Below are 26,112 nucleotides of genomic sequence, written 5' to 3' on the forward strand. Positions count from 1 at the left end.
GCGGGGCGGGGCGGGGCGGGGGCGGCGGCCTGCGATCGCGGAGCCGGAGCCGAGGACCAGCCGGGGCCAGCCCTGCCGTGCGGGTACGCGGCCTGCGCGCCACGCGGCGCGGCCCGAGCGCTGCGCGCGGGGGTGCGGGGCGCCGGGCTCGCGGCGGGGGCTCCGGGCGGGGAAGCCCGAGGTGGCCCCCCCTCCCCCCCGCCGCCCGGGGAAACCCCCTGCCGGGCCAAAGAGTGCGGGCTGGGAGGGCCCGATCACTGGAGACTTGCTCCGGAGGGTGGGACTGGGAGGCTGGGAGTGGCAGGCACTTCCTGCGCCCACGTGGGGGCTCGGGGTGCCGGGTTTCGCCGGGGTCGGATGCCGGGAAGGGGTGGTGGGCGGAGGAGCGCGGGTTCTGTCCGGGCACGTTACCAGATGTGTCCCCCTGGAGTAGCATCCCAACTGTTGCTGCCGCTGGGTTTCGGGGCTCCCCTGAGCGTTAAAGCAGACGTTGGAGTAATACCCCCCTTTCCCTCTCTTCTTCCCCTCCCACCTCCTGTTTGGTGGGCACGTAACTGGCACCCTACAGCGATTATGGATGCCGACTGTTGAGCCGGTGGTAAACCAGTGCAGTTAAGAGGGCTTACAGGCTTCTCAGAACTTTGGGCCACAGATCAGTGGATAATCATGGGTCCCAGTAGCGACTTTTTCCCTGCATCCCAGTTTGAGGCCCTGGCGCGCTGTCCCGCTTAAGCCGAGGGCTGGAGCCTGAAGCCCAAGTGCAAGGAAATGAACACCTGCCTTCCACCCAAATGCTCAAGAATGCTCAGTGATACCCACTCAGTTCTTGTGTTGCCCTCTTTCCTTGTGCTGTTTATTTTCCCTTGAAAGGACCCCACCCACCCCTTACTGGAAGTTTCAGGGGCTCCCCCTGTTGTAGATCAGCTTGTGCCTGCCCGTGAGCGAGTAAGTAGAGCCCACGTTGCTAAAACTTAGCCTCAGTCACAGCACTCGACACTTTTGTTTCTTCTCACTTGATTGAGTACTCAGAGTTGATAATTTCTGTTTTCATCTGAGCTAAGGGGAAAGAAAAGGGACAGATTCTCTGGTTAATATCAGAGCTGGGACAGCTCCAGAGGAATCTGACTGGCATGGATAATAATCCTATGTGATTTCGGGGAGTTTCTGTAAGATGGGATGTTACTACCTTTGCTAGGAATGAGGCTTGAGTGAGATGATGCGTATAACCCTTCACAGTGTCTGAAAGATAGTAGATGATCAATAAATGTTCTCCTTTCTCCCTCCCTCCCTCTTGTGCTGGCTCTATTTCCTAAGGGAGGGAGGTGACGGATGAGAACAATTTGTGGAGCAGGCATTTGTAGTAGGTTGAAAAAAATCCTATGAGAAAGCAGTACATAGATGTAAAATTTGGGGATGTGAAACTCTACGTGCCAAAACCAAACTTCTGAAATAGTAATTTTTTTCTTAAGGCCAGACACGATCTGAGGTCCCATGATCTGTGATTTCTGATGGATAAATGTAACGGAAATTGACTCTGCAGATCCAAAGTTGACATGTGGTTGCATTGGCCTGGCAAGCAGGTGTACCAAAATGCTTTTCTCAACCACTGTTTTCCTTCTAGACCCAGCATGAGTGAAGTTCCCTGCAAAAAACGTGATGACTATTTGGAATGGCCTGAGTATTTCATGGCTGTGGCCTTCTTATCGGCACAGAGAAGCAAAGATCCAAATTCACAGGTAAGTGAGTTTTCTAAGAGAGTGGACACTCACAGATACAGAGATAACCTGGAAATGAACAAATTACAGCAGGAAGCGGATGCTTGGCAACTTAAAGGCAGAGTAAATCTGCCTTTTGTGCTGCATCCCTAGGTGCTTACATTTTTCAGCCACCGTTCACGGCTTCTTGGACATCCTCGGGGGTTAGGGGGTCTGCTTTCTTGGGCTTGTGGGAGCTGCTGCAGAAAGCAAGCGAGGAGATAGAGAGCTCTTCACACACCCCTGCTCGCTTTGGAGCTCTGCAAGCTTCTGGTTTCATGTCTGCCTGTCCAGGGGCAGACCAGCCTCGCCAGGTCACCAAGCCTTTGGGCACGTTTCCCTGTAGGTCGGAGCGTGCATCGTGAATGCAGAAAACAAGATTGTCGGCATCGGGTATAACGGGATGCCAAATGGGTGCAGCGATGACCTGTTGCCTTGGAGGAGGACGGCGGAGAGCAAGCTGGATACCAAATACCCTTACGGTAGGGCCTGGTCTGTGTTTCCTTCTGCTTTAGGGGCCTAGCCTTGGTGGTGCTTAAGTCAGATAGCTGGTCAGAAAGTATCATCTCTTTTTAGTCATCAACAGCTGGACAAAAGAAAAATCCTATTGGACTGCCTCAATTTCCTGCCCCCGACCCCTGTCTGTGAATGGAAAGCATGTTAGTGGTCACCCAGCCTGTCCCTGAGGTCCAGGGGTCCGCTGCCTGTGGAGGGCCTGCCAGGCTCTGCAACCCTAGAGCATGGATGGCGGACTTCTCTGCAGAGGGCCACAGCCCCTGGTGGGGGTAGCAGGGGATGTGCACGGGGGCTCCATGGGTTGTTTCTTGGCCACCTGGAGGCAAAGTCAGCTAACCAAGGACTGGCTAGGGCTTAGCTCTGATGAAAAGCATGGTTCATTCATCCCCTCTGCCTGCAGAGGAAATCTCAAGCTCATCTCTGAGAAGTAGGAAATGACTGTGGGCTGTGATATGGGAAACAAAGGCAGAAGAAGAATTATTAAATTTCCTCACTACTTACAGCCCACTGATGAGTCCTTGAAACAGGCAGAGTGACCTTCCTCCAGGGACTCGGCTGCCTCCATGTTAATGCTTTGCTAAGGGCAAAAGGCAGTCCTAGCCCGGCCCCTAGGATCCTATAAGTCTACTTTAACATATAAAAATTCCTTTGGAAACTTCCTTTGTCTCTAAACCCCCCAAGATCCATGTTGGCAATCATCCTCCAAGCATATGACCCTCCGATATACATCTGAAGGGTCTCATGACTGGGGTTTTATTAGACGGTAGTAAATGACCTTTTCCCAACAATAGCTAGCCCCCTCAAGGTCCTGGAAACGTTGTTTCCAAAATTCCTTAGAGACCGATGCTATCCCTAACCCCTTCCCAACTTGAAAACATACAACGGGCCATTCCTCCTGACCCCAGTACAGCTCCTTCTGCCCACGGGTTCTGTCCCCGGGCTTTAATAAAACCACCTCTTTGCACCTAAGACATCTCAAGAATTCTTTCTTGGCCGTCGGCTTCGAACCCTAACATCTTTCCTACATCAATGTGGATGTCAGAGAATGGATGGTTCGGTGTCTTCTTCCTGTTCTGGGTCTGTATTCCCAGGGCGGCCGGTAGTCAGACCACAAGCCAGACATGTGGAACCGAAAACCTTTGGCCTGGCCAGCTCTGGTTTTCATGTTTAAATTAGTCAACGGTGCTCCTTATAATTTGTTGAATATCTGAGCCCCAAGAAGAACCACTTCAGAGACTGGGAGGGACGAGCCACAGCCTCGCTTTAACTTTAATTCCCTGGAGAAGATGCAGCCAATGCCCTAAGGCAAATGGGACTGCGTTCGCTGGTTGCTGATTTTTCATAACGTGAGGGCCTGTGGTTCTGTCTGCAAATGAACCGACCGCCTCTGTTGGGAGTACAGCACATGAAGGCCATCCAAATGGGAAAGATTGGGCCTTTAGGAAACGCGAGTCGAGGAGTGATGTAAGACCTTTCTCCTTTGTTGACTCTTCCACAGTAGACTGGCCTCTGGGGTTTTCTATAGAATTCCAACTCTACACTTAGTGGCATTTATGTATTTTATATATTTTTACTGATGTTCCTGGACCTTAATCATGTTAAATAAACCCCTTGAGTTTCTTTTTAAATTTCTCTTTGCTTCAGGGCAACCGCTCTGTTTTCCAAAGAAAAAGAATGTTCCTGGAGGCGGGGAAGGCACTGAGGAATGCGGGTGGGGTGGGGGTGGGGGTGGGGGGCTGTAAAACACTCTGGGTTTCCCAGGAATAAAACATAGTTCAGTGATTAGGGGGATTTAATTGTCAGTCCTTTTAACTCCATCCCTGGCAGGGGAAGGAAGAACCGGGTCCCAGACAGGAGAAGGTAGAACCATCTTCTTTTTTTTTTTTGCAGTTTTTTTTTCTTTTCTTTTTTTTTTTATTCTTATGTTAATCCCCATATATTACATCAGTTTTAGATGAAGTGTTCCACGATTCATTGTTTGTGCATAACACCCAGTGCTCCATGCAGAACGTGCCCTCCTCAATACCCACCACCAGGCTAACCCATCCTCCCACCCCCCTCCCCTCTAGAACCCTGTTTGTTTTTCAGAGTCCATCATCTCTCATGTTCGTCTACCCCTCTGATTTCCCCCGCTTCATTCTTCCCCTCCCGCTACCTTCTTCTTCTTCTTCTTTTTTTTCTTAACATATATTGCATTATTTGTTTCAGAGGTACAGATCTGAGATTCAACAGTCTTGCACAATTCACAGCGCTTACCAGAGCCCCTCCCCAGTGTCTATCACCCAGTCACCCCATCCCTCCCACCCCACCACCCACTCCAGCAACCCTCAGTTTGTTTCCTGCGATTAAGAATTCCTCATATCAGTGAGATCATATGATACATGTCTTTCTCTGATTGACTTATTTCGCTCAGCATAATACCCTCCAGTTCCATCCACGTCGTTGCAAATGGCAAGATCTCATTCCTTTTGATGGCTGCATAATATTCCATTGTGTATATATACCACATAGGTAGAACCATCTTCTAGCCTTAGCGTTCCTTGTAGCTGAGTGGAGCTCCTGAAATGAATAACGTGCTAATGTATTGTCGAAACTTTTTTCATCCTGACTGTGATTCTGTCAGCTTTCCATGGTAAGGAAGAAGGGAAAGGATCCGTTGTTCGTAGGTACGTGGTGAGGGTAATTTTTCACGGGGCAATGTCCCACGTAGAAACGGCGAGAGTGAGAAGGTCGATGTGTTTCAGGTCTACACTGAGATGCAGGACAGCCACGGTGTTATTTCACCCAGTCCACACAGTGGAGCCTTGGGCCTCCTGCTGAATGGAGGAGTTTGTAGGTGTCAGTCTTGTAAAAAGCGGAGGCTTCTTGTAAAAAGATGCCAGTGGTCAGACCATCGTAGAAGGGTCCTCCTTGGTTCCTTAGCGGCTCTCCAGGCGGGACCTGCCCCTTCTTCTTCGGTCACTGTGAGCCCCGGGCAGATCGGGGCAGTGACCTAGAGGCCAAAGGCTTTGCCACCCACTGGCCACCCCTGACTTCTCTGTGCCGCAAAACCTGTCCAGTAGCTTTGCCCAACTTTGAGGCAGTACCTTACAGAGCTTCTTTCCAAAAGGAATTAAAAAGAAAACCAAAACCCATGTAGGCATTCGTCCAACTTCACTGATTTTTTTTTTTTTTAAATTGACTAGTTGCTGGGTTTCAGGATGCTGGTTGTGCATTATTTTGTACTCTCCATATGCTACCTCTAGGTTTTCAAAGCTCTTTGCCTTTGCTTATCAATTATTCATTTTACATGTGGCTATGCTAGAATGTAGACAATTTTCTTTCACAAGAGTAGACTTGTACTTTGATGTACCATAAAAGTCGTAGACGGTATTAAATGCTTTTTAAAAGGCATTTAGTGTTAGTACCATCATAATACATGTGAAGGTGGGCTTTAAGTCTAAATAATGATGACTAGCTACAAACTGTACACTCAGTCTTCTTTTATAAGGGATTTTGGGCCACAGAGAAATACATGTTTGGATCTCCTTGGAGGTGATAGAAATGTTTGGTGATAATTGGCCAAAATGCAAGTTCTTTGTTTTTTTTTTTTTTTACTTACATTTTAAGATTAAATTAATTTGAAAAATCAGTGATCATGTCTGGGATGGGGTAGGCTTAATTTTTTTTTTTTTTAAAGATTTTATTTATTTGTGAGAGAGAGAATGAGAGACAGAGAGCATGAGAGGGAGGAGGGTCAGAGGGAGAAGCAGACTCCCTGCCGAGCAGGGAGCCCGATGCGGGACTCGATCCCGGGACTCCAGGATCATGACCTGAGCCGAAGGCAGTCGCTTAACCAACTGAGCCACCCAGGCGCCCCCGGGGTAGGCTTAATTTGAACCCTTTCTTTCCTCACCAACATTATCGGCAGCCAAGCTGCTGAGGAAGGATAGATGATGTGCTAATCCCTATAAAGGAGCATTAGGGATCATCCAGAGTTCTAGACCAGCAATTTCTTTGTTCTTTTGAATATATGAGGATCCTCTTTCAAATGTCAACACTTCCAGGACCCCTATATAATGCTAGTTAAACTCTCCCTATCTTTCTTTGAGGTATAATTGACATGTAATGTTATATTAGATTTCAGGTGTACAATCTAATGACTTGTTATTTGTATACATGGCAAAATGATCGCCATAAGAAGTCCAGTCAATGTCTGTCACCCTACATCATTACAAAACGTTGTGTGTGCGATGAGAACTTTGAAGACCTGCTTTCCTAGCAACCTTCAAATATGCAATACAGTGTTCTTCACTGCAATCACCATGCTGTATGTCACATCCCCAGGACTTACTGATTTTATACCTGGAAGTTTGACCCCCTTCACTCATTTCATCCACTCCCACCCCCTACCTCTGGCAACCACCAATCAGTACGTTGCATTAATGAGCTTTTTTTTTTTTTTTTAAGTTTCCACACATAAGTGAGATCATTAGCATTTTTTTTTTTTTTGAGAGAGAGAGAGTGCCTGTGGGGGGAGAGGGGGAGAGAGAACCTAAAGCAGGCTCCATAGCCAGCACAGAGCCCCATGGGGGGCTCGATCTCATGACCCTGAGATCATGACCTGAGACGAAATCAAGAGTCTGAGGCCTCAACGACTGAGCCACCCAGGTGGCCCCGTTAGCATCTTTTGAGTAACAAAATCCATGGATGACAAAAGCAACTTGCTCAGATACCAGTAACGCTTTGCATTACTCTGAGCTTTATTAAGCAGCACTTGTGTGTGCTTAGAGAAAGGGGATGATGTTCCCGCAGTCTGTGGACCATGCTTGGAGTAGTGCCTCGGAGTCCTTTGCCCACAGGGTCTGAGCCTGCGCATTTCTTTTATGGATGGGAAAAGAAAGGCCCAGAAACATTAAGTATCCTTTGTAATGCCACATAGGTAGGGAGACGTCTCCTAACTCTGAGGTCAGTGCCCTCCACTACCCAGCTGCCTCTCCCATGGGGCCAGGGAATTCAGCTTTGCTGAAAGATTGCTTAGGTCGGAGCCCAGTGGACCACCTGTTCTCTCTTTGCACCATGCCCTTGAGCACGCAGAGGCTTAGGCAAAGTAACACCCCGGAGGTCAGGGGCTCACATGGTGGTGCCCTCCCCTAGGGCATGAGGCTTGGGAGCCGTGTAAGTTTGGGTTTACCAACAACATATACAACTTAATTTTCCTTATTAATTCTGTAAATTTAGAGTCATTAGTCTTGATTGACACTTTGTGGAAAGGAGAGAAGCGCAGAATACTTGTAACATAATAGGAAGATGGAGGTTTTTCTGGGCTGTGTCTCTGGAGAGGCATTTTTAAAGGGTGTTTTTGTTCTTCCAACCTTAGGATCAAAACTTCATGAAACTATTTGATTATAATGTAGTATTAATATGGAAAATGAAAATTCCCCCTGCCACAGAAACTGCTTTTTATCTCATTCTTTTCCTAAAAAATCCAAAAGATAGTATGATGTCAGTAACATTAAGTGGCAGGAAGAAGTCAGCGTTAAAAGTGACACCTTTTCACATGAGTGACAATTAAAAAACCGGGAAGCAGCAGATTGATCTAATTTAACCATATGAAAAAGCTTTGGAAGACTTTTATTTTTAGGCGGGGGTGGTTGCTAACCCCGGGATGAAGTATTCAGGTGACATATTTAGTTCCTTTCTCTTTGTGAAGCTCATTAGAATGAAGCACATTTAATCAAAATACCAATTTTATAAAATGGAGGTAAAAATACTCGTGGTAATTCAGATATCACACTTTCCTTGGGGTTTCATAACGAATTTTGATGACATGGTTTACAGACCAGAGAGCTGGAGTGGAGTCAACATCCTTCATCCTTGAGAGCCATTGTTCAAAACTTTGCATTTTTTAAATCGTGTTCCCTCTGCTCACCAAGCTCGCCTGTGTTTCCCTGTCGTGCTATTTCCTGTTGGTGAGGGATGTGTGGGTGAGCATGCTTCTTTGCCCGGCCTCCTCTTCTGTCCCGTCAGACCAGAAGCCAGGATTGCTTTGCCTGCTGCCTCACACTTGTTCATCATGGAAGGACCATTGTTCTGATGCCCCGAGGAGGGTTGGTTGCCATGCTCTAGATGCATCAGGCAGAAATGGAGACGTGGGGCTCCTTCCAGGGTCAGTTCCTATTTCTGCAGGAAAACTTGAGAAAGGATCTAGTGCTGGGGAGGACAGTGCTGGAATTCAATAAGACATTGTGCAGCCTGGCAACTTCCAACAGCTTGCTAGTGTGTGGTGGTGCTTCTTTAAATTTTACCTTTAAGGGCGCCTGGGTGGCTCAGTTGGTTAAGTGACTGCCTTCGGCTCAGGTCATGATCCTGGAGTCCCGGGATCGAGTCCCGCATCGGGCTCCCTGCTCGGCGGGGAGTCTGCTTCTCCCTCTGACCCTCCTCCCTCTCATGCTCTCTGTCTCTCAAATAAATAAATAAAATCTTTAAAAAAAAAAATTTTACCTTTAAATCTAATCTTTATTTTTTAGATTTGGCATATTGTTAAGCATGCAAAGATGTCATTTTAGTGATGACTTAGCCATTTACCTTACCCCCTTGAACACTGACATTTTCCTGACTGCCATGCACGTGATATATTTCTTTGGCATCCAAAAGGTTAGTCTTGAGAAACTAATTTATCAAGAAGTTAGGCGGCTGATCCTTCTTAAGCTGTGACTTCCTCAAAACTTGGAAGAGCTTCTTCGTAATTAAGATCAAATTTGTTCCTTCAGCCAGCTGAAATTGAACGCCCTCCGGTTTTGTTAGGCAGATCCGTGGATTTGATGACTTGCTGTTTGTTTTGCTCCAGAATTCTAATTTCACTTGCAGATTCCCACCATCCCTCCCTTGCTCTGCCTCCTAGCAGTGATGGCCCTGACAGTGTGCCTAAGGAGGACCTTTTGTACAAAATAACGAATATAATCAATGGGAAACCTTCGAGCAAGTTTACCCCGGGAAAGAAAGAAAGTGCATTATTTTTATGAATCAAGGGACAAACTCAGGTTTCATTGTGTGATGCTTTAGACAACACAATACAACAGCGTATGTGTGACGGTCCCCCTGGAAATGAACCAGCTTATTTTAAGGATATTTCATGTTCAGGTATAACTGTTCATAAATAGACTTAAGAATAAATCATGATTTGGGAGGGTTTAATGTATTTGATTTTTATCTGTGTTTTATTATTTTATTTTATTATTGATTATTATTTTTTAAGTAATTTCTACGCCCAGTGTGGGGCTCGAACTCGTGACCCCTAGATCAAGAGTCACATGCTCCACGAACTTACCCAGGCAGGCGCCCTTTTGTCTATGTATTTTAATCTATAGATTCAGGGTTAATTATTTTTGAAGAGCCACAGATTACTGTTTCACTAGGAATATCTACAAAGCATGTATAGATAGTAACAAGTTCTGAGGAGCATATGTAGAAAAGCATATGTAGGAAAACCTAAAATGCTCATCTGTGGGGATCCAACCTACTCATAAAAATACACACATTTGTCAGTGTTTTAGAGCCGGTTTACTTCATGCTAATTTGTAATAAAACCTTATTAAATAATCCAAGGATAGTGGTTTCCAAATTAACGAACAGGAAGTGAGCTCAAGTTTATCTTTGTATTGTCTCTCAAAATAAAAGGTCTGTTGAGAAACTTAATAGTATCAATAAAATTCCAGGGTCACATTCAACCCATTTTAGGTTTTAAGTTTGTGGGCACGTTAATTTTCTGAGTGCAAGTGGATATTCCTTGTGGTAAATAGAACTTCTTTAATTTTTTAATTTCGGTAAGTCTTTGGCCTAGAACTTTGGGCCACCACACAGTGGGGGTCTGGGGAGCAGCTGACAATGATGGGCTTCCTTTCTTTGTTCTGTTGATCTATATCTGTTTTTGCTGATTTGGGCTGATCTTCTCTGAAATCAGCCTGAATGACTAAGGTCTGTCTTTGCATTATTTTTCGACATTCAACATTTTCAACATGTCAACTTTAACTTCGTTAATACTGGTATAAAGGTAGAATATGTATATATTGTTTGCTCCTGGAAATATGCAATCAGACCCAGTTCCTAGAGATTTTTGCAGATATTTATATTGCATTTTGCTTTTACTTCTTAGGACCTTTTTTAATATTTGGGTGAGATCATATATATGTCTTTGATATGCATATTAGCTAAGAAATCCCCCACGGTGCTTAAAACATCAAGGACCAGATTCCAGTGGCAGAATCCCAGACAGGCTTCCGGAGTCTAGGGTCCAGGTGTGGAGTGTTTATACCCAGTGATTGTGGGCTTGTTAAACATAACTTGACATTTACTTCTCAGTATCTTTATGAAATAAATGATCACCGAGGACTCCATCAGTGCTAGAATTCTAAGGAAAAATTAAACAGTATAGCTTTGATTGCATTCAATTAGGGCACCATTTCTCTACTTACGGGGCTTGAAGGGGGTTCCGAAGCCATCCTGGGCGAAAGCTGCCGAGCTATAACAAGCTGTTGGTGGCAGTGACACAGAGAGGACACGCATCTGTGTGTGTGTGGACAAATTAATAAGGAGAGAAGCAGGTTTTATTCGTTCTGTCCTTCCAGCGGTCGAACCCTGCACCAGCTCTAAGATGACTCTAAGTCGGACAGAGACGGAACGTACAAGCATGAGGGGGCTGTTGAAGATTACGGTTACCCCACAAACGTGGAGATTGGAAGACACTGGATGTAAAGAGGTTGGAGGGTAGAAAAAGACCCCACATTGAAGTCCAAGAAAATATCTGAATAGAGGAGGCGGGTTTAGAACTCTGAGACAAGGGGGTATTCTAAGACCAAATGGAGAAGAAGCACTTCAGAAATCCTTTTGTGCATCAGTCAGTGTGACAATGTTTATTGAAACACGGCATCGGGAAATCCCGGGACGAATGGAGAATATTGGTGAAAGCAAGGGAGTTAGAACTCCAGGGAACACACTCTCTGGAGGGTCGGTCCTAGCCAGTTAGCGGACGTGTAAATTTTATCTCTGTGCTTCTTCCAAATGATAGATGCCATAGTAAATTTAAAATATTGAATATGATAACTGAGCATGAATTTTTTAATTCTGCAATTAAAAGACTTTGTTCAAAACGCCATTAATTTTGAGTTTAGGTGAAAAAGGGAAGCGGGATTCCTCACTGTCGTTCTTCCTTCTGCAAGTGAGTTACAACTTTTTAGGAATTGAAATAAAGACTCATGAGTCTTCTCTTCTTTTATCAGTTATGAGTTGTCTGTCAGTGATGGGGGAGTTCTCGAGTTACTTGCTTCCTTTTTAAAAATCACGACTTTATTTTATATCACAATATGTTTTTCAGAGGCTGTTCACCTGTGGTCATTCATTCACTCAGCACGTCTCATGCCAGGCACTCTGCAGGAGTAAATAAAGTGTACAAGGTCTGTGTTTTCAAGGACTTTGCAGACTCACAGTGATGGAGGTAGACATGAATGAAATAAACAGATGCTGTTGAATATTCCTTTCTGAGGAAGTGACTTTTAGGCTGAGAGCTGAAGGATTTGCTGGGTTCCCAGAGGTCAAGGTGGGCTAGTCAGTGTTTGGGGATGGGAAGGGCATTCCTTGCTGAGAGAGTGCCTGGTGCAAGCCCTTGGGAAGGAAGGCGCTTGGAGCATTACGTGGGAGGGAAAGAATTTGGCCCACGCTTAGCGGTTAAGGTTAAGGTCTGAGTAATGAGATGCGGTTGGGGGCTGTGGGATAAGGAGTTTGGATTAACAAGATCAAGTTGGTGTGTGGGGGATGTGTGGATGGTTCGGGGCAGGAGTGAAACAAGGATGGCAGCCCTGAAGTGACTTGGGCACACGTGTCTCTCTGGTGACAGGGGTGGGGGTGTCGGAGATGGAGAGGAGTGGATGGATCTGGGGTATATCTTGGAGTCAGCATCAAGAGGGCTGGGTGACAGGGTGTCTGAGAGGGAGACTGGCTGTCCTCAGTGTTTAGTGACCTGGAGGTCATTATTGACGCTGTCTGATGGAGTGGTGGTGGTATTGGAAGGCCAACGGAGAGCCAGCTGAAGGAAGAACGGCAGGTGAGGGAATGGGGGCAGCGTCGAGAGATGGGTTTGGGCTGTGTGTGAGGACAGCTGGACGGGAGGGTGAGGGGACCAAGAGAAGGGTTTCTATGTCCGAACGAGACCGATGAATCCAGAAAGGGAGAAAGAGGAAGGTCTGGGAGGGTGTGAGGAGATGGCCTCCCAGGCACATGCATTAGTGGTAGAAGAGGATCACTGACTGGTGGGGTAGGGGTGGGGGGGGCGGATGGCAGCCGACGCACAGTCTGCCTAGTTGCAGGGGGGATGTGATCCATTGCAGCCTCTCAGTGAAGGATAAGGCAAGGCTGTCAGCCTCAGGGAGGGAGGAGGAGCGTGAGCGGGCTCAGACACGGGGGACACGGGGAGGAGATTGCAGTGCGGAGTGGAGAAGGCCTGCCAGAGTCACCAGCTCCTGTCTCATCTCAGAAGCCTGAGTCAGGTCGGTTAAGCCCCATTTTGTGCAGGCCGGAACAGGATCAGTGAGTTGCCCAAGGCGGGCCTCGTAGAGCCGGAATTAATTAGAACACACACATCCTGACTCTTCTTCCAGTGCTCGCTGCTCAGTCCCAGTTTACCCTTTGAAAGCTATTAACGGAGAGGGAAGCTTGGAATCTTTATTGCGTGTATTTGCATTACAAAGCTGCCAAGCAGCGATGAGTGTTCTGTTTCTATTCATGTTTCTTGAGTACGTTTTAGGCATCAAACATGTATTTCACGTGAACAGTGGGGAGGGAGTTGGGCATGGCTTACCCATCGATGAAATGCAGCATTTCCACGCCCTTCTCCCTCCGACCTGATGGTGTACCCTTTGCACACGGGCAAGCAATGTGATTAGAGTTCTGGGGGCTTTATTGACAGTAATGGAAACACCGCAGTCAGAAATCTCTTTAGCCCTACGCACTGCCCCTGGGGCTAAGTGGCCCCCGGGCGCCACGTGGTGCTGCCGGCAGCCTTAGCAAGAGGCAGGGGACGGGGACCAGCGTAGGAGGGAGAGGAAAGGAACGTGTGCTCTCCCGTGTCCGACCCGAGCAGCCCGGGGCTGCCGGGTCTCAGGTGGGCAGCCCGGGCAGGAGAGCTTGGGGAGCACAAGCGTGTACCAGGTTGCAACTCGGTGCCGTGCCTTCACGGACCTTAGTCACTATCGTGGGTCTCTCTGTCCATTTCACAGGCCGGGAGGCTGAGGCTCCACAAGGCGGGGGGATAGGGTCCTGGAACCAGCGGGTGGAGGAGGCAGAGCCTGTGAGGAGTGGCCGCGTGGACGCGCAGGGAGGAAGCAAGGGGAAGGCAGAGCCATCAGCTGGCTCCAGGGCCCGGGCGCCTTTCGTCGGGCCCCAGGGCACATTGGAGGAGTGGAGATGGGAAGGTCCCGCTGTCCCCGGTGGGGTGCCCCAGGATTTGGTGCTTCACCCAGAGCCTGGAGGATTTGGCTGCCTTCTGAGTGAGTGACTCATCTCCATCTTCCCGGGCCTGGCCAGGATGCCTCTCTGCTGTCATTTTCTTCTGCTAGAGGCTTCTCGGGGCACCGGGCAGTAACGGAACAGACACCAGACATTTTCCAGGCTGGGGACTGGCTTCTGTCTTCTCCCTGTTACCTGTTTTTATTTTCACCCGCAGACTTAATGCTGTCCTAATCATCGTCTCTCTGCTGGAATTGTGTGTCCCTCAAAGCCAGAAGGCTGTGAGGCCCAGTTGCTTCCATCTTCTGGATAGAAAGACCCCTAACTGCGTGGGGTGGGGCCAGGGGGCAGTGGTGTCTGATTCTGAGCCGGTGGACGCGGTCAGGTGAGGCAGAAGGGCACCATGGCACCTGTCACCCTTCACCTGTCGGCCCGTTTCCTGCCCCCTCCCACTACTTCTTCGGTGCTCCTCTGGTGTCTCTAGCCTTTTGCTCGGGGCTCCGGCATCTCCCGCCCGGCGGGGCCTGAGCCCCTCCAGGACTGGGCTTACTTGCTCCTACAGCCCCGGTGCCCAGCCCTGTGAGCGCTCTGCCTGCGACCAGAACCCATCACTGCACGTCCGAGGGAAGTGCCTACGGTTTAAAACTGGTTCCTCTCCCTGCTGCCGTGCAGTCCAGAGGGATGCTCCTCTGGTTGGGGGTGGCAGAGCTGTCTGAGAAACCCTAAGAGTGAGATATGCTTTGGAGCATGCCAGGAAGTGTCAGAGAGGAAGACTTTGGGGAGGGGGGCCTTGGGGGAGTTGGGGAGCAGAGCAGCATGAGGTCCACGGGCCTGTGTAGGTGGGGCTGGCTTCAGGACGTGATGCAACTGTTGTTTCCAAGTTGTTTGTCCCTCTTCCCTTCCCCACCTGTAGCTTTGAAAACGCTGATCCTGAGTCTGGTTGCTGCTTTACAGATATGGCAACTTCATGAAGGGGAGATAAGGTACTTGAGCTTTGACCTTGCCCCGGGGCTAAATTCTAGCAATGTTTTGGATTTCGGGGTAGCGGAATAGTGAACATGGATAACATTTGGGGTGGTACCCTAGAGGTGGTGGCCGGGGGCTTAAATGCAGAGGCTCCTCTGTTGTTAAATTATTGACTCGAAGGACAGGTACTTGGAGGCTGGCAGTGATGTATGAGGCCCTGTCAGGATATCTTTTAATAATTAAGAAATAAGTAGTTGAAACTCCATTTTAGCTCCAGAAGCCCCAGTTCCCTAAATGGATCTGTTAGAGGGGCAAGTACACGCCCCACCCCTCAGTGGACTTTTCGCATCTGTGGGGCTTCGAGCACAGGAAAGAGGGTGCTGAGCCCCAACAGAGAGATGCGCCAGGGTGCAATGACTGACAGCTATAGGACCCCTGAAGTAAAAGCCCTTAGATCCTTATTTCAAGAGGTAATGATAAAAAGGATAGAATAGAAGTGGAATATCTTGTAAAAATTAACAGTTATTTTTAAAAATGCACAGGGTCAACTTTGAACTCGGGTACCCCATGTCATGTCAGTTATTAATTGCAGGGTGAAACCTCCTACCTTTCCTTCTGGAAGGCCATGAGCAGATGCTTCTTGTCCATGCTATTCACGTGGGTGGCTGCACAGCCTGAGAACCTTTGAGGTCAGGGGCAGAGGCACATTTCCCCAGAGACTTATCGAGGCTCGTAGTGTGTCCAGCCTGGAGGGTGTTGGCGGAAGGTGGGGCAGGAACCGGCCGGGTGGCAGCAGGTGCTCCAGTGTGACCCTCCGAGCCGCCCCTCCCTGAGCTGCCACACCAGGCTGCCCCTCGCTTCAGGGCCTCCTTGGCAGAACACCCCTCAGGCCCGAGGAAGTCATTTTCTTCAGGTAAAATTCTGTACCACTAAAAATGGGGAAGTTTTAACCAACCCGGAGAGTTTCTTTCTTTTTTTTTTTAATTAATTAGTTTATTTGACAGAGAGAGATACAGCGAGAGAGGAAACACAAGCAGGGGGAGTGGGAGAGGGAGAAGCAGACCCCCTGCGGAGCAGGGAGCCCGATGCGGGGCTCGATCCCAGGACCCTGGGATCATGACCTGAGCCGAAGGCAGACGCTTAACGACTGAGCCACCCAGGCGCCCCTGGAGAGTTTCTTTAACTAAAAGAGAAGCTTAGTTTTCCTGACTCCAAATTTTATCAGGCCCAGTATTTCCCATCCTGGCCCAGGAGCGCACGGGAGGTGAGGTGGAGCCTCGCTATTACTGCTGAATTCTTTGTACTGCAATTAACGTTTGTTTAGCATTATTCAGGTTTTTTTTTTCTTTAAAAAAACCTATTTAAGTAACCTTAATAATAGTACTATCTAAAATAGATGTTGTCTTAGTCTTGTATCAAATGAGATGAAAGTCAAATCTGTAAAATGTTGAATCTCTTAAATCTAGCCAGGATGGAATATATCCTGTTAATTTGTCAAACTTCTAGAGAACCGCCTACCTGAGACAGTAAGGATTAATCAAGCCCTAGTAAGAGGGAATTTGAAAAATACAGTTTTCTAATTATACAATCTCTTCTCAGTGGTCCAAGGTTAATGCAGTTCTGAATTCTGACAGTTAGTAATAGAAAAGGAAAAAAAAAAAACGACCAAAGCATATGAATTGTCTTATAATTACCTGAAGCAGAGGCTCTCCTTTATAAGCATTAATCTGATATTTTCACCACCTGATTCTTTTCCTTTTAAACAGTGGTGAGAATAATTGAAAGGTTTTGTGTCAGTCTTTGTGCTTATCAAATATACTTGTAGTATTTGGAGATTTCTTTTGCTTATTGCTTAGTCATAGATGCATAATTCCAGGTAGGTAGTTGGCAAATGTGTCTTTTTTGGGGACAAGTTAGCTATCTTATGAATACTTCCTAGGGACTGTGTATGTTTGGGATACCCGGTCCTGCTCCTACTACAAATATAAAAATTGTGTGCATCTCAAGGTCATGAACGGAACCCCTCCTCGTTGGTTGGTTTTTGCTTTCATATATTTGTAGCTCTTGTAGTTCTTCCCGGGTGACACAATTAAAATGCTAGCACTAGAAAAAGATGAATTTATTCTTTCATTTGTTGCTGTCAGTTAACTATGGAGTATTTATCATGGAGAGAAAAGTCACAGAGAAGCCTCAGACCATCCAAAACCAAGGCCTGAGGAGAAGATGGGACACTGGGTCTGACTAAATCAACCTGCTCCCGGAGAATCGACAAATGCATGAATACTTAGTGACTACAGGGGAAAAATGGAAGAGCAGGATTGAACCTTGGAAAATGACCTGAAGGGCGAGAGAAAGAAAAGACCCCACAGAAAAGTAGGAGACTCCACAAGGCCTGGTGCCTGAGAAGGTTTCGAGTGGAGAGCTGTCACTAACCGAGGGCCTGGTGGGCAGGCGAATCCAGAGATTGCATCCAGAGAGGCACTGGGTTTGGGTGAAGATAAGGCCATCCAGGGGTGTATGTGAGAGCTAGGTCATACCAGCTCACCTGAGCAGAGCTGCTTCTCTCTTCCCAACTCTGGGTCATGCCAGGACCTGGAAATTGGCCATGTGGAAGTAGTCACCCCACTGAAATCAGCAGATTCTGCAAATCAGGGCCTTCTTTTTCCCCCAGTGGTTGTAAATATTAATAACATTACAGAGTCAACAGGTTTCCGTAGTCACACACTTTAAGAAAAAAAGATTTACTTATTTATTTTGAGAGAGAGAGAGAATGAGAGAGAGCGCACAGGCGGGGAGGGGCAGAGGGAGAGGGAGTCTTAAGCAGACTCCATGCTGAGCGTGGAGCCCCACATGGGGCTGGATCCCACGACCCTGAGATCACGATCTGAGCCAAAACCAAGAGTCGGAGGCTTAACCGACTGAGCCGCCCAGGCGCCCCCATAGTTACACACTTTTTACATGGCGACCCAGCAAACATAGTTCACACCTGAAACACACACACACACACACACACCTCAGATAGTTTTTAGAAACGGCACTTAACCTTTGCCATGTGGGACGCATTCTGATCTCTTCTCTTTTCATCCATTCCATTGAAAAGGGGGGGCAAGCTGTTTGTAATTCACTAAACTGATTTCTTGACCTACAGTTTGGAAAGTATTGGTTTAGCAAAAACTAGAGGTTGTATATGCGTGATGAAGTCAAGAGATGATTATTTAAAAAATAAGTCTTGCAGTTGTAGGCAGGACAATTTCATCTCAAAAGGAAGAAGGAAAGAGATCTGAAATGCTGAGAATATGGCCTCTTGAGAGTAGAGACCAAGGACACACAGAATGGAGAAAACCTGAGTTGGGGGGAGCTGGTGTCCCCTGGGGGAGCTGGGCCAAGGCTTCCACTTGCCCTTGGCCTTGGGAGAGAAGGTCATGATTTGCTGTCGAGAGCCTGTCTTGGAGAAGATCCCGCTGTTCTAGAGGAAGGTGGGAGGAAACTGGACACACAATAGGAAAAAGCTAGAAATCAGATTACTTGGTATTTCAAAACTCACTTTTATGTTGTTAGCTGGAAATGCACTTTCTCAGAGTCTCTTCTTCCTGCCCACCCGAAGGACACGACTTGTCAAGGGTCACACAGCTTTAAGTGGCAACTGGGCCTTGAATACACTGTTTGTTAATTAATTGAATTTAAATAAAAAAATAAAGATCAAAAGGAAAAACTTAAAACTTGAAAAAAACCAAACAGGGGCGCCTGGGTGGCTCAGTTGGTGAAGCGACTGCCTTCGGCTCAGGTCATGATCCTGGAGTCCCTGGATCGAGTCCTGCATCGGGCTCCCTGCTCAGCAGGGAGTCTGCTTCTCCTCTGACCCTCCCCCCTCTCATGTGCTCTCTCTCTCTCTTTCTCTCATTCTCTCTCTCAAATAAATAAATAAATAAAATCTTTAAAAAAACAAACAAAAAAATAGGGTCTCCTGCGTGCCGGACACTCAGTTGTTCATACAGCCCAGTAGACCTCATGTTTCTAACAAGAAGCTTTGTATTTTTCTTCCCGTGATTTTGTAGCTAAGAGAAGGGAATTCTGTTGATGACCCCAAGTATTATTTCTATCAGCCACCCTTTATACGGGGATATTGGATGCAGCTCAAGAGAATCTGTTTCATGTGGTAATTTTCATTAATGAATCCAGACCATACAATGTTCAGTTTTATCCCCAAACTGCCTCCGATGAATAGGAAGACGGTTGCAGTCAATGTGACCGCTTTTTAGAGATTCAGAAGAAGACGGTTATTAACAGTGTTTCCGCACAGACTCAGAAACTGTAGTTCTGAAGATTAATACCAACACCATCCAAAAATATTTATTAGATGGGAAAGCATCTTCTTGCTATTTGAATTTAAGAGGACTTTCTGTATTTCCCAACATCACCATCAATAATTGGAATCTGCATTTCCTCCTTTATTCATTTAATAAATATTTAACACCCATTATGTTCCTGGCATCACATTAGACTGGGGGAGTTAGAAAGAACCTCGAAGACCGGTCTCTGCCCTCAAGGGGGAAATAAAAGAAACAATTACATCTAATTGTTTTTTTAACACCGAGCAGTGTTAATCCCTGCTTGGGAACATCTTGGTCACCAGGGAAGTAGATGGGGCAGAAGGGGCTTCTCTGAGGCCAGTGTCCTCAAGGCCACTGAGCCAGGGAGACTTTCTTCTCTCTCCTGTTGTCCCCGGGAGAGTGGCTCAGGTCCTTCTGTGGCCGGCCGGCGGGGGATTAATCTCCGATGGGCTGTGATCTTAAAAAAAGGCTCATTGACTAAGTGAGTAGTCAGGGCTAAAATGTCCAAGACTCTGAGTGTAGGCTGCTCTTCATTTAAGGCTCCCATGCTCCCAGAAGAAGGTGTTCAGTGCAGAAGTTTGGTGAGTTGGAGAGGGCAGGGGGTGGGGGCCCCCTTGAGGACCCCCATATTTATAATTCCGGCAGTTTTGTGTGATTTGGACCATGGCCAGATTGTCATTAATTTGTTCAACAAACATTTACTTTAGCACTTGTGTGCTTAGTATGTGTTAGGTCTCCTAGGAGTTACCAGAGGATTCTGCAACGCAGTGTTTCTGCAAGGCGTCTGCTCGTTAGAATCAGGCCGGGAGTCTCTTAATTCCAGGCTGCACCCCAGATGATTGCAGACCGGTTTGCAAATCACTGCCCCAGGGAGATGATAATAGAGTTTTAGCAACACACCCAGAAACTTAAATAACAATATAAGAGCAATAGGGTGACCTCACAGCGCAGGTAGGGGATTCTCAACTCAATCAGAGGGGTGAGGACTACTTCCTAGAGAGGAGGAGCGCCCTTGTGGGTTAGATGGTGGGACACCTTGCCAACGCCTGGGGAGACGGCTGGGCTTACAGGTTTGCGGGAGAAGAGAGGAGGGTGCTCTCTCTAACTCTGAATTCAGGCAGGTCTGCGAATGACCTTGGATCACTGTTTGGGGATCGTTGGTGGAATGGGCCATAATAGCAAGAACTTGACTTTTCATTAAGTGGATGAAGGCTTTTCTAACATAAGTCAAACCACTGGTTAGCTGCCAGCATCTTTCTCGTGTGTATGGGGGCTGAGAGCCGTGAGGTGAAGGAAATCCGTCGGGATAGAAATGCTCAGCTTCACTTCCTGATTCTCTTGCTCTTAAAATTGCACCCTGCCCTCTTCACAGTCGCAGCAAATATCCCTGCATGTGCATATCAACACACAAATGAGCCATTTTATGTGCGCAGTCTCATACCCCAGGGTCTTGTGGAGCCGTGAGCTATTGCTGTGCTGAGGGTGGATGTAGATACTTGACCTTGGCCTCTCCTGGCTGCTCGAGGCGCTTACAGACCCAAGGCCGTAACGGCGAATGGTTTTGCTGCTAATCGCCAACCTGTCGGACCACGTGGCCCTCATTTGGTATTCTCAGTACTTTCCGTTTCTAATCAATTTTTAAGAAATCGAGTCTGTTATATATGTTTTTTCAAAGGGGCGAGTGGAATGCTTTAGCAGCGTTAGTAAATTCCTCATGAGTCGCGATGAAAGTTTTTCTTTCCTTGTCTTTCAAACCCACAGTGTGCCATGCCGAGCTGAATGCCATCATGAACAAAAACTCAGCCGATGTGAAAGGCTGCACTATGTATGTCGCCTTGTTCCCGTGTAATGAATGTGCGAAGCTCATCATCCAGGCAGGTAGGAGCTGGGCCCGTTCCATTTGTCACATTTGCATTGTTGCCTGCTCATCAGCAGCTCATTGCAGAAGCGCTTGATCTGAAATTGCTATTGTTTAGATCAAAATTAATTGCACTATCAACTTTGCAAGGTATTTCCCGTGTTTTGTTTTTGAATGGTGCCAGGTATTCTAAGACTAATTGCATCCTTTGTGATTCTTAGCATGTTTTTAATTTAGTTTGCAACTTCTTAAACTGCAAGCTGCCAAAAAACAACACAGGCATTGCATATAATTACTGCCAATTTACTGTTCTCTGACATGTCGTGCATAGATTAGGGGGAGGGAGAGAAATGAACTTCTGTCAGAAGCAAGGTCAGCTGGGAGTCTGTATATGAAATTTTAATTTGTATTAATATATGGTAGATGCTTTAGGACCTAAACATATCTTTGCATATAAATGTCATCAGACTCGAATGGTACTACTGTTAAGTTTTCCTTACATTACAGTTCCCATAAATCTACACCATTGTATTCTGAATATTTCACCTTTTTCATACTGTCACATCTGAGATTCGGCTACACTATGTTGCCATAAAACTCAGCTTGAGATTTAAAGACTTATCATGTTAGCCAGATGTGTGGTTTAAAGGGGCTGTTTATCACGAGCCCATGGGTCTCTGAAAAGAGACCCGGTGGTATCAGAATCAGAGGCCGGCCCCTGGTAAAGGATGTCGTGGGCTCCCTCCCTGGTGGTGCGTGACCCTCCGGGAGTTTTCCTTACCCAGCACGCAGTCCCTTCGGAGGCTGGTGGAGGAGCAGGGTGGTGTCTCAAATGCCCCCCAGACTCCTGACCCTCCAGTTAGCACTGCCCTGGGGGACAGGAAAAGAAAACAGATCTGCTGTTGGTGGAGCTGGCTGGAATCAGTTCTTGCAGCCATTTTTGGAAGCATGGTGGCACTTCCCCCCCGCCCCGCACCACCCGCCTCCCCCACCCCTCGCAACCATCAGCCTCTTGTGTTAAGAGGAGTCGCCTTGTGATTAAAGAAATTTGATTGCCCGCAGTAAAGAAAATTTGTTAATCAGATCAAGGCTTGACTACTTGACATGTTTTCACTTTGCATCTGTTAAAAAAAAGAAAAATCCGGGCGCCTGGGTGGCTCAGTTGGTTAAGCGACTGCCTTCGGCTCAGGTCATGGTCCCGGAGTCCCGGGATCAAGTCCCGCATCGGGCTCCCTGCTCGGCAGGGAGCCTGCTTCTCCCTCTGACCCTCCTCCCTCTCATGCTCTCTGTCTCTCATTCTCTCTGTCTCAAATAAATAAATAAAATCTTAAAAAAAAAAGAAAAATCCATAAAGACTGGAGGGCAGATTAAATATAATCCATTGTCTGCTGTATTGGAACGGGGTAGATGTGTATTTCAGTAAGTGGACATTGTGGGCAAGCCTGCCCGGGAATGGTGATTCATCACGGACACTACGGGGCGCCATCTGCCCCTGCGTTATGTGTATATACTAAGGGGGCTTCTTCTGTTGTTGCCTTTGAAGGTATAAAAGAAGTTATTTTCATATCTGATAAATACCATGATAGTGATGAGATGACGGCCGCGAGGCGCCTGTTTGATATGGCTGGGGTGGCCTTCAGGTAAGCGGGAAGAGCTTGGGGGCAAGGGGGTGGAAGGCCGAATGAAGAAATGTATTTGACCGTGGCTGACGTTTAATTTCTGCTTGTGATGCCTGACTTCCACACTCGGAAGCATCTTTTTAAATGTGATGGGCTGAGGATCTCAAGATGATGTGGGGGGTGGATTTTTAAGAGCAGTGACAGAAGTATCTGAAGACAATCGGACTGATGATCCTGCACTTAAATATTAGGAGCTTTCCGGGGCTTGGACTAAATTACTCCAGTAGTGAGACATTGTAAAAATCACAAGTTTCGTAATATTAACATTAAACCTTTGTAAATTTTGCAAATGTAACAATTCTGGCATCGAAAATTTAGGATGAAAGTAACCTGCTAGGTTGAAACACCAGGAATTCTTCTGATAGCAACATTTTAAATTGAGATTTGAAGTCATTTTGACTTTTATGATTATCTGTGCTAGGCAAAGATTGGGAGGTATGCTTTACTTGCAGGCAGGTTCAACCACCTTCGATTCATGGTGGAAACTTCATTTGGGACTGAAAGCTTTCAAAGCAATTCCTTTACAGTATCTGTGGTTAGCAGTGGGGTTCTGTAATTAGTAATGTACCTAACCCCTTGTGTTCATCACTGGGGATAGAGGTTATACGTAATGAATCTCTTGAACTGTTGTGCCTTATGAGACTTTAAATCCAGATTATTTACCTAATAATAGTAATTAGATATTAACTGTTGACTGGTTTTAAAAGAATACGATTAGTCCCCAAATATTTTCCTTTGAACTGTTTTAGAAGGTACACTAATGAGTAAAACTACATGGTGGGTTTATTTTACATCTGCATTTTTAGAACGGGACTTTAAAAATTACTCCTCACTGAAGCTAGTTGGTTGCTTTTTTTTCCTTGCTGTGTGTACAAGAGGCAAAAGAAGATTTACCCTTTTTTGCTTTCGAGCGATTCCAGGTTGGCTGCAGAAATATCCTAAGAAGGAAGATAAATCTGTTGGGAAAACCAGAAATCGGGTGTCATGTTGTGCAGCTAACTTGTTAGAAATCCTTTGACTCCCTGATAATTCATGCACTCAGCTAGCTGGAGAACATACAGACCGAGCCACCCCATGCATCTTTTTTTTGTCTTAGTCCTTTCTGGTTCATGTTCCTCTCGGTATGGTGCACTGTAATTGGCTCCTTTAGTGATAAGATACCAAGCGCCTCCCCGGAAATTTTTTTCCTCGCCCACAGAAAGTGTAGGTTAAGCCAAAGTAAACAAATTGCTTTAACTACTCGCTGGATAATATCTTGATATCTTTTGTTTCTTGTGTTTAGGAAATTCACACCAAAGTGCAGCGCGATTGTCATTGACTTTGATTCAATTAACAGCAAACCGAGCCAGAAGCTTCAGTGAGTTACATCTCATTACAACTCCAAAAGATTGGGATTATCCTCTTCTAAGAAGCTGCTAATGCCTTTCATCTTGAAGTTACACATAACTTTTTAATAGCGAGTCCAGCAAAAGTCGACATCTAAAGAATGTAGAGCCTCAAATCTTCCCTACTGTCTCTCTTGTCACATGGAATGTGCATCTGTTTAAACTACTGATTTAGGGTTTAAAATCAAGGAGCCTGTAGATGGCCTGTCGCACGGGGCTGGCGTGTGTCCTGGTTTGCTGGGACGCTGGCGGCGTGAAACGGCTGCTCCTCGCTGCTAAGGTGCTGGAAGGACAAAGAAATAATTGTTGTTGTGCTCCTGGCAGGATGAACAGATGCACTGATTTGAACATCCGGCCCAAGTGAAGCATGACATGTAGTGCCCTTGGGGAAAAAAAATAGGACCCCCATGACAAGTGCAAATGCAGACGTATTGGCTTTAGGGCGTGGAGGGAAACCGCCACCGACCCACCCCCAAATCCTAGACAGGATGGCACAGCTTTCCTGAGGAATGATGAGCACCACTGAGCCTGGAGCACTTTCTCTCCTTCTGCTGTCCTACTTCCTACAGGGGTGGTGGCACTTTCTGCTTCCAGAAGTGGGGACCGCCGTTGGTTTGTGCCCCACGCGGAGCTCTTACGTTGCTTTATCTGAATAATGAGTTGTTCCCGGCGGAGACAGCCTGTCTCCCCTCGTCGCCCCCAAGACCACGGCTGCTGGGGCAGGAGGGTCGTGTGGATGGCGGTGGCGCGTGCACCTGCCCCTTCTACCACGTGGAAGAGTCGCTGCTCCTCCGCGTGCCCACACGGTGCACGTCCAAGGCCGCTCAGCCAGGGAGTCGATTAATTCCTACCCTGTAAGTGAGATGTGAGAAGTTCAGCCTGCCTCGCGGTGGTTTATTCCAGGTCTGTTGGTAACGGGAGCTCATCTGTGCTCCTGGCGCCGTGTCTTCAGAAGCACAGAGCTCGCCTTCCCAGTCACTGCGGCTCGGGGATGTGGCTCGGTGCGCCTCGTCTTTAATCTCCCTTAATTCTTATTAAACGTGCTCAGTAGCTTTGTTGAGAAAGTGGGTTCTTTATCCTAAAGATTATTACCGTTCTCAAGTGCTCTTATGTTTTCATGAGCTTTTATTTTGTCTCTGAGGTTCTGTACTCCGTATTCTAGGGCGTTTTGTCATTTGGCTCCTTACCAATCTTATTAAAATCTACCACACGGAAGTATGTTCAGTTTTTATGTTTTCATTGTATGCTTAGCTCTCCGTTTCTGTCATTTCTGTATGGTCTGTGGAACACATCACATATGTTTCATGCTCAGAGAACAGTTTGAGGGATGGGTGCTGGGTGCTTTCCCCGGGGTTGATGGGGGGTGATGCGTGTTTATGGACTGGGTTGAAGGTGTTAAGGAAGTCTCATGTGCGGGCCATCTGATGGGTCATCCCGGCCCTCTGATGGGCCCCAGGCTTCCCCTCCTGTGACACTTCTGTCACCTTATTCTCTTTCTAAATCTCTCTCTCTCTCTTTTTTTTTGGGTCTCTTCTCTCCCCCCAGCCACTTGTCCTCAGCTCTAAAATGCATAAAACAAAAGGTACATAGAAGAAAGAAATCAGTAAAGATACTTAAAAATAGAAAATATATTAGATTTTTATGTGGCTGCACATTACGAGTCATGAGCCCTGTTGCAAGGAGTGTGTAATTTTTATGTCACATTCGTAAGTATGTCTAGGGGCTAATAAGCCAGGAGGGCATCTAATTTAGTTCATGTTGGTACTATCTTACATTGTGTCCCATTGGTTACATGGAATTTTAGTGGGAAAAAAAGGTTATTTTTTTTTCCCTGTTGGGAGATGTTTAAGGACAGATCCTTGCTCAGAAGGAAATACATCCACCAACAGTCTGTGGTTGGGTTGTTTATGGAGTGGTGATTCTCTCGGTATGGGTAGATAAGGCTTCCACACACAGAACGGTTGCTGAACTTGATTTCCTGGTGACGGGAGTGTAAATAATTATGTCTTGGTTTCTGCTATCACTGCAGGAGTGGTGGAATCTTCCTGTCCAGAGAATTCTGCAGATGTCAGTGTTCCAGTTAATAGAGGTTTGCTTTGAGCTGTTGCCTTTGGGAAAAGCATTCCAGAAGGAAGGGGTTTTGAG

The 26,112-nt window shown here is 46.8% G+C and overlaps 1 protein-coding gene across 2 annotated transcripts; it reads left to right on the forward strand.

Annotated features, from left to right (window-relative positions):
• On the forward strand, positions 1 to 25,185 carry DCTD (dCMP deaminase). 2 transcript variants are annotated; one of them, XM_045879613.2, is made up of 6 exons: positions 1 to 83; positions 1,622 to 1,736; positions 2,101 to 2,236; positions 20,807 to 20,923; positions 22,447 to 22,543; positions 23,865 to 25,185. In XM_045879613.2, exons 2-6 carry the CDS (start codon positions 1,629 to 1,631, stop codon positions 23,941 to 23,943), a joined length of 537 nt encoding a protein of 178 aa, XP_045735569.1. In that variant the 5' UTR covers positions 1 to 83; positions 1,622 to 1,628; the 3' UTR covers positions 23,944 to 25,185. The 2 variants fall into 2 exon arrangements, with proteins under 2 accessions (XP_045735569.1, XP_045735568.1); XM_045879612.3 differs by lacking the exon at positions 1 to 83 and adding an exon at positions 112 to 945.
• Positions 25,186 to 26,112: the final 927 nt, after the last annotated feature.

The sequence above is a fragment of the Mirounga angustirostris genome, unplaced genomic scaffold, assembly GCF_029215605.1.
Source record: "Mirounga angustirostris isolate CCGP_5_RB_7025 unplaced genomic scaffold, mMirAng1.0.hap1 SCAF_2, whole genome shotgun sequence".
NCBI lineage: Eukaryota > Metazoa > Chordata > Mammalia > Carnivora > Phocidae > Mirounga > Mirounga angustirostris.

Bases quoted from the DNA above. Each gene is read 5' to 3' on its own strand.
- DCTD (XM_045879613.2), top strand. From the start codon at position 1,629: ATGAGTGAAGTTCCCTGCAAAAAACGTGATGACTATTTGGAATGGCCT. The intron at 1,737-2,100 runs GTAAGTGAGTTT...GTTTCCCTGTAG, and splicing joins GCAAAGATCCAAATTCACAG to GTCGGAGCGTGCATCGTGAA. The intron at 2,237-20,806 runs GTAGGGCCTGGT...TCAAACCCACAG, and splicing joins GGATACCAAATACCCTTACG to TGTGCCATGCCGAGCTGAAT.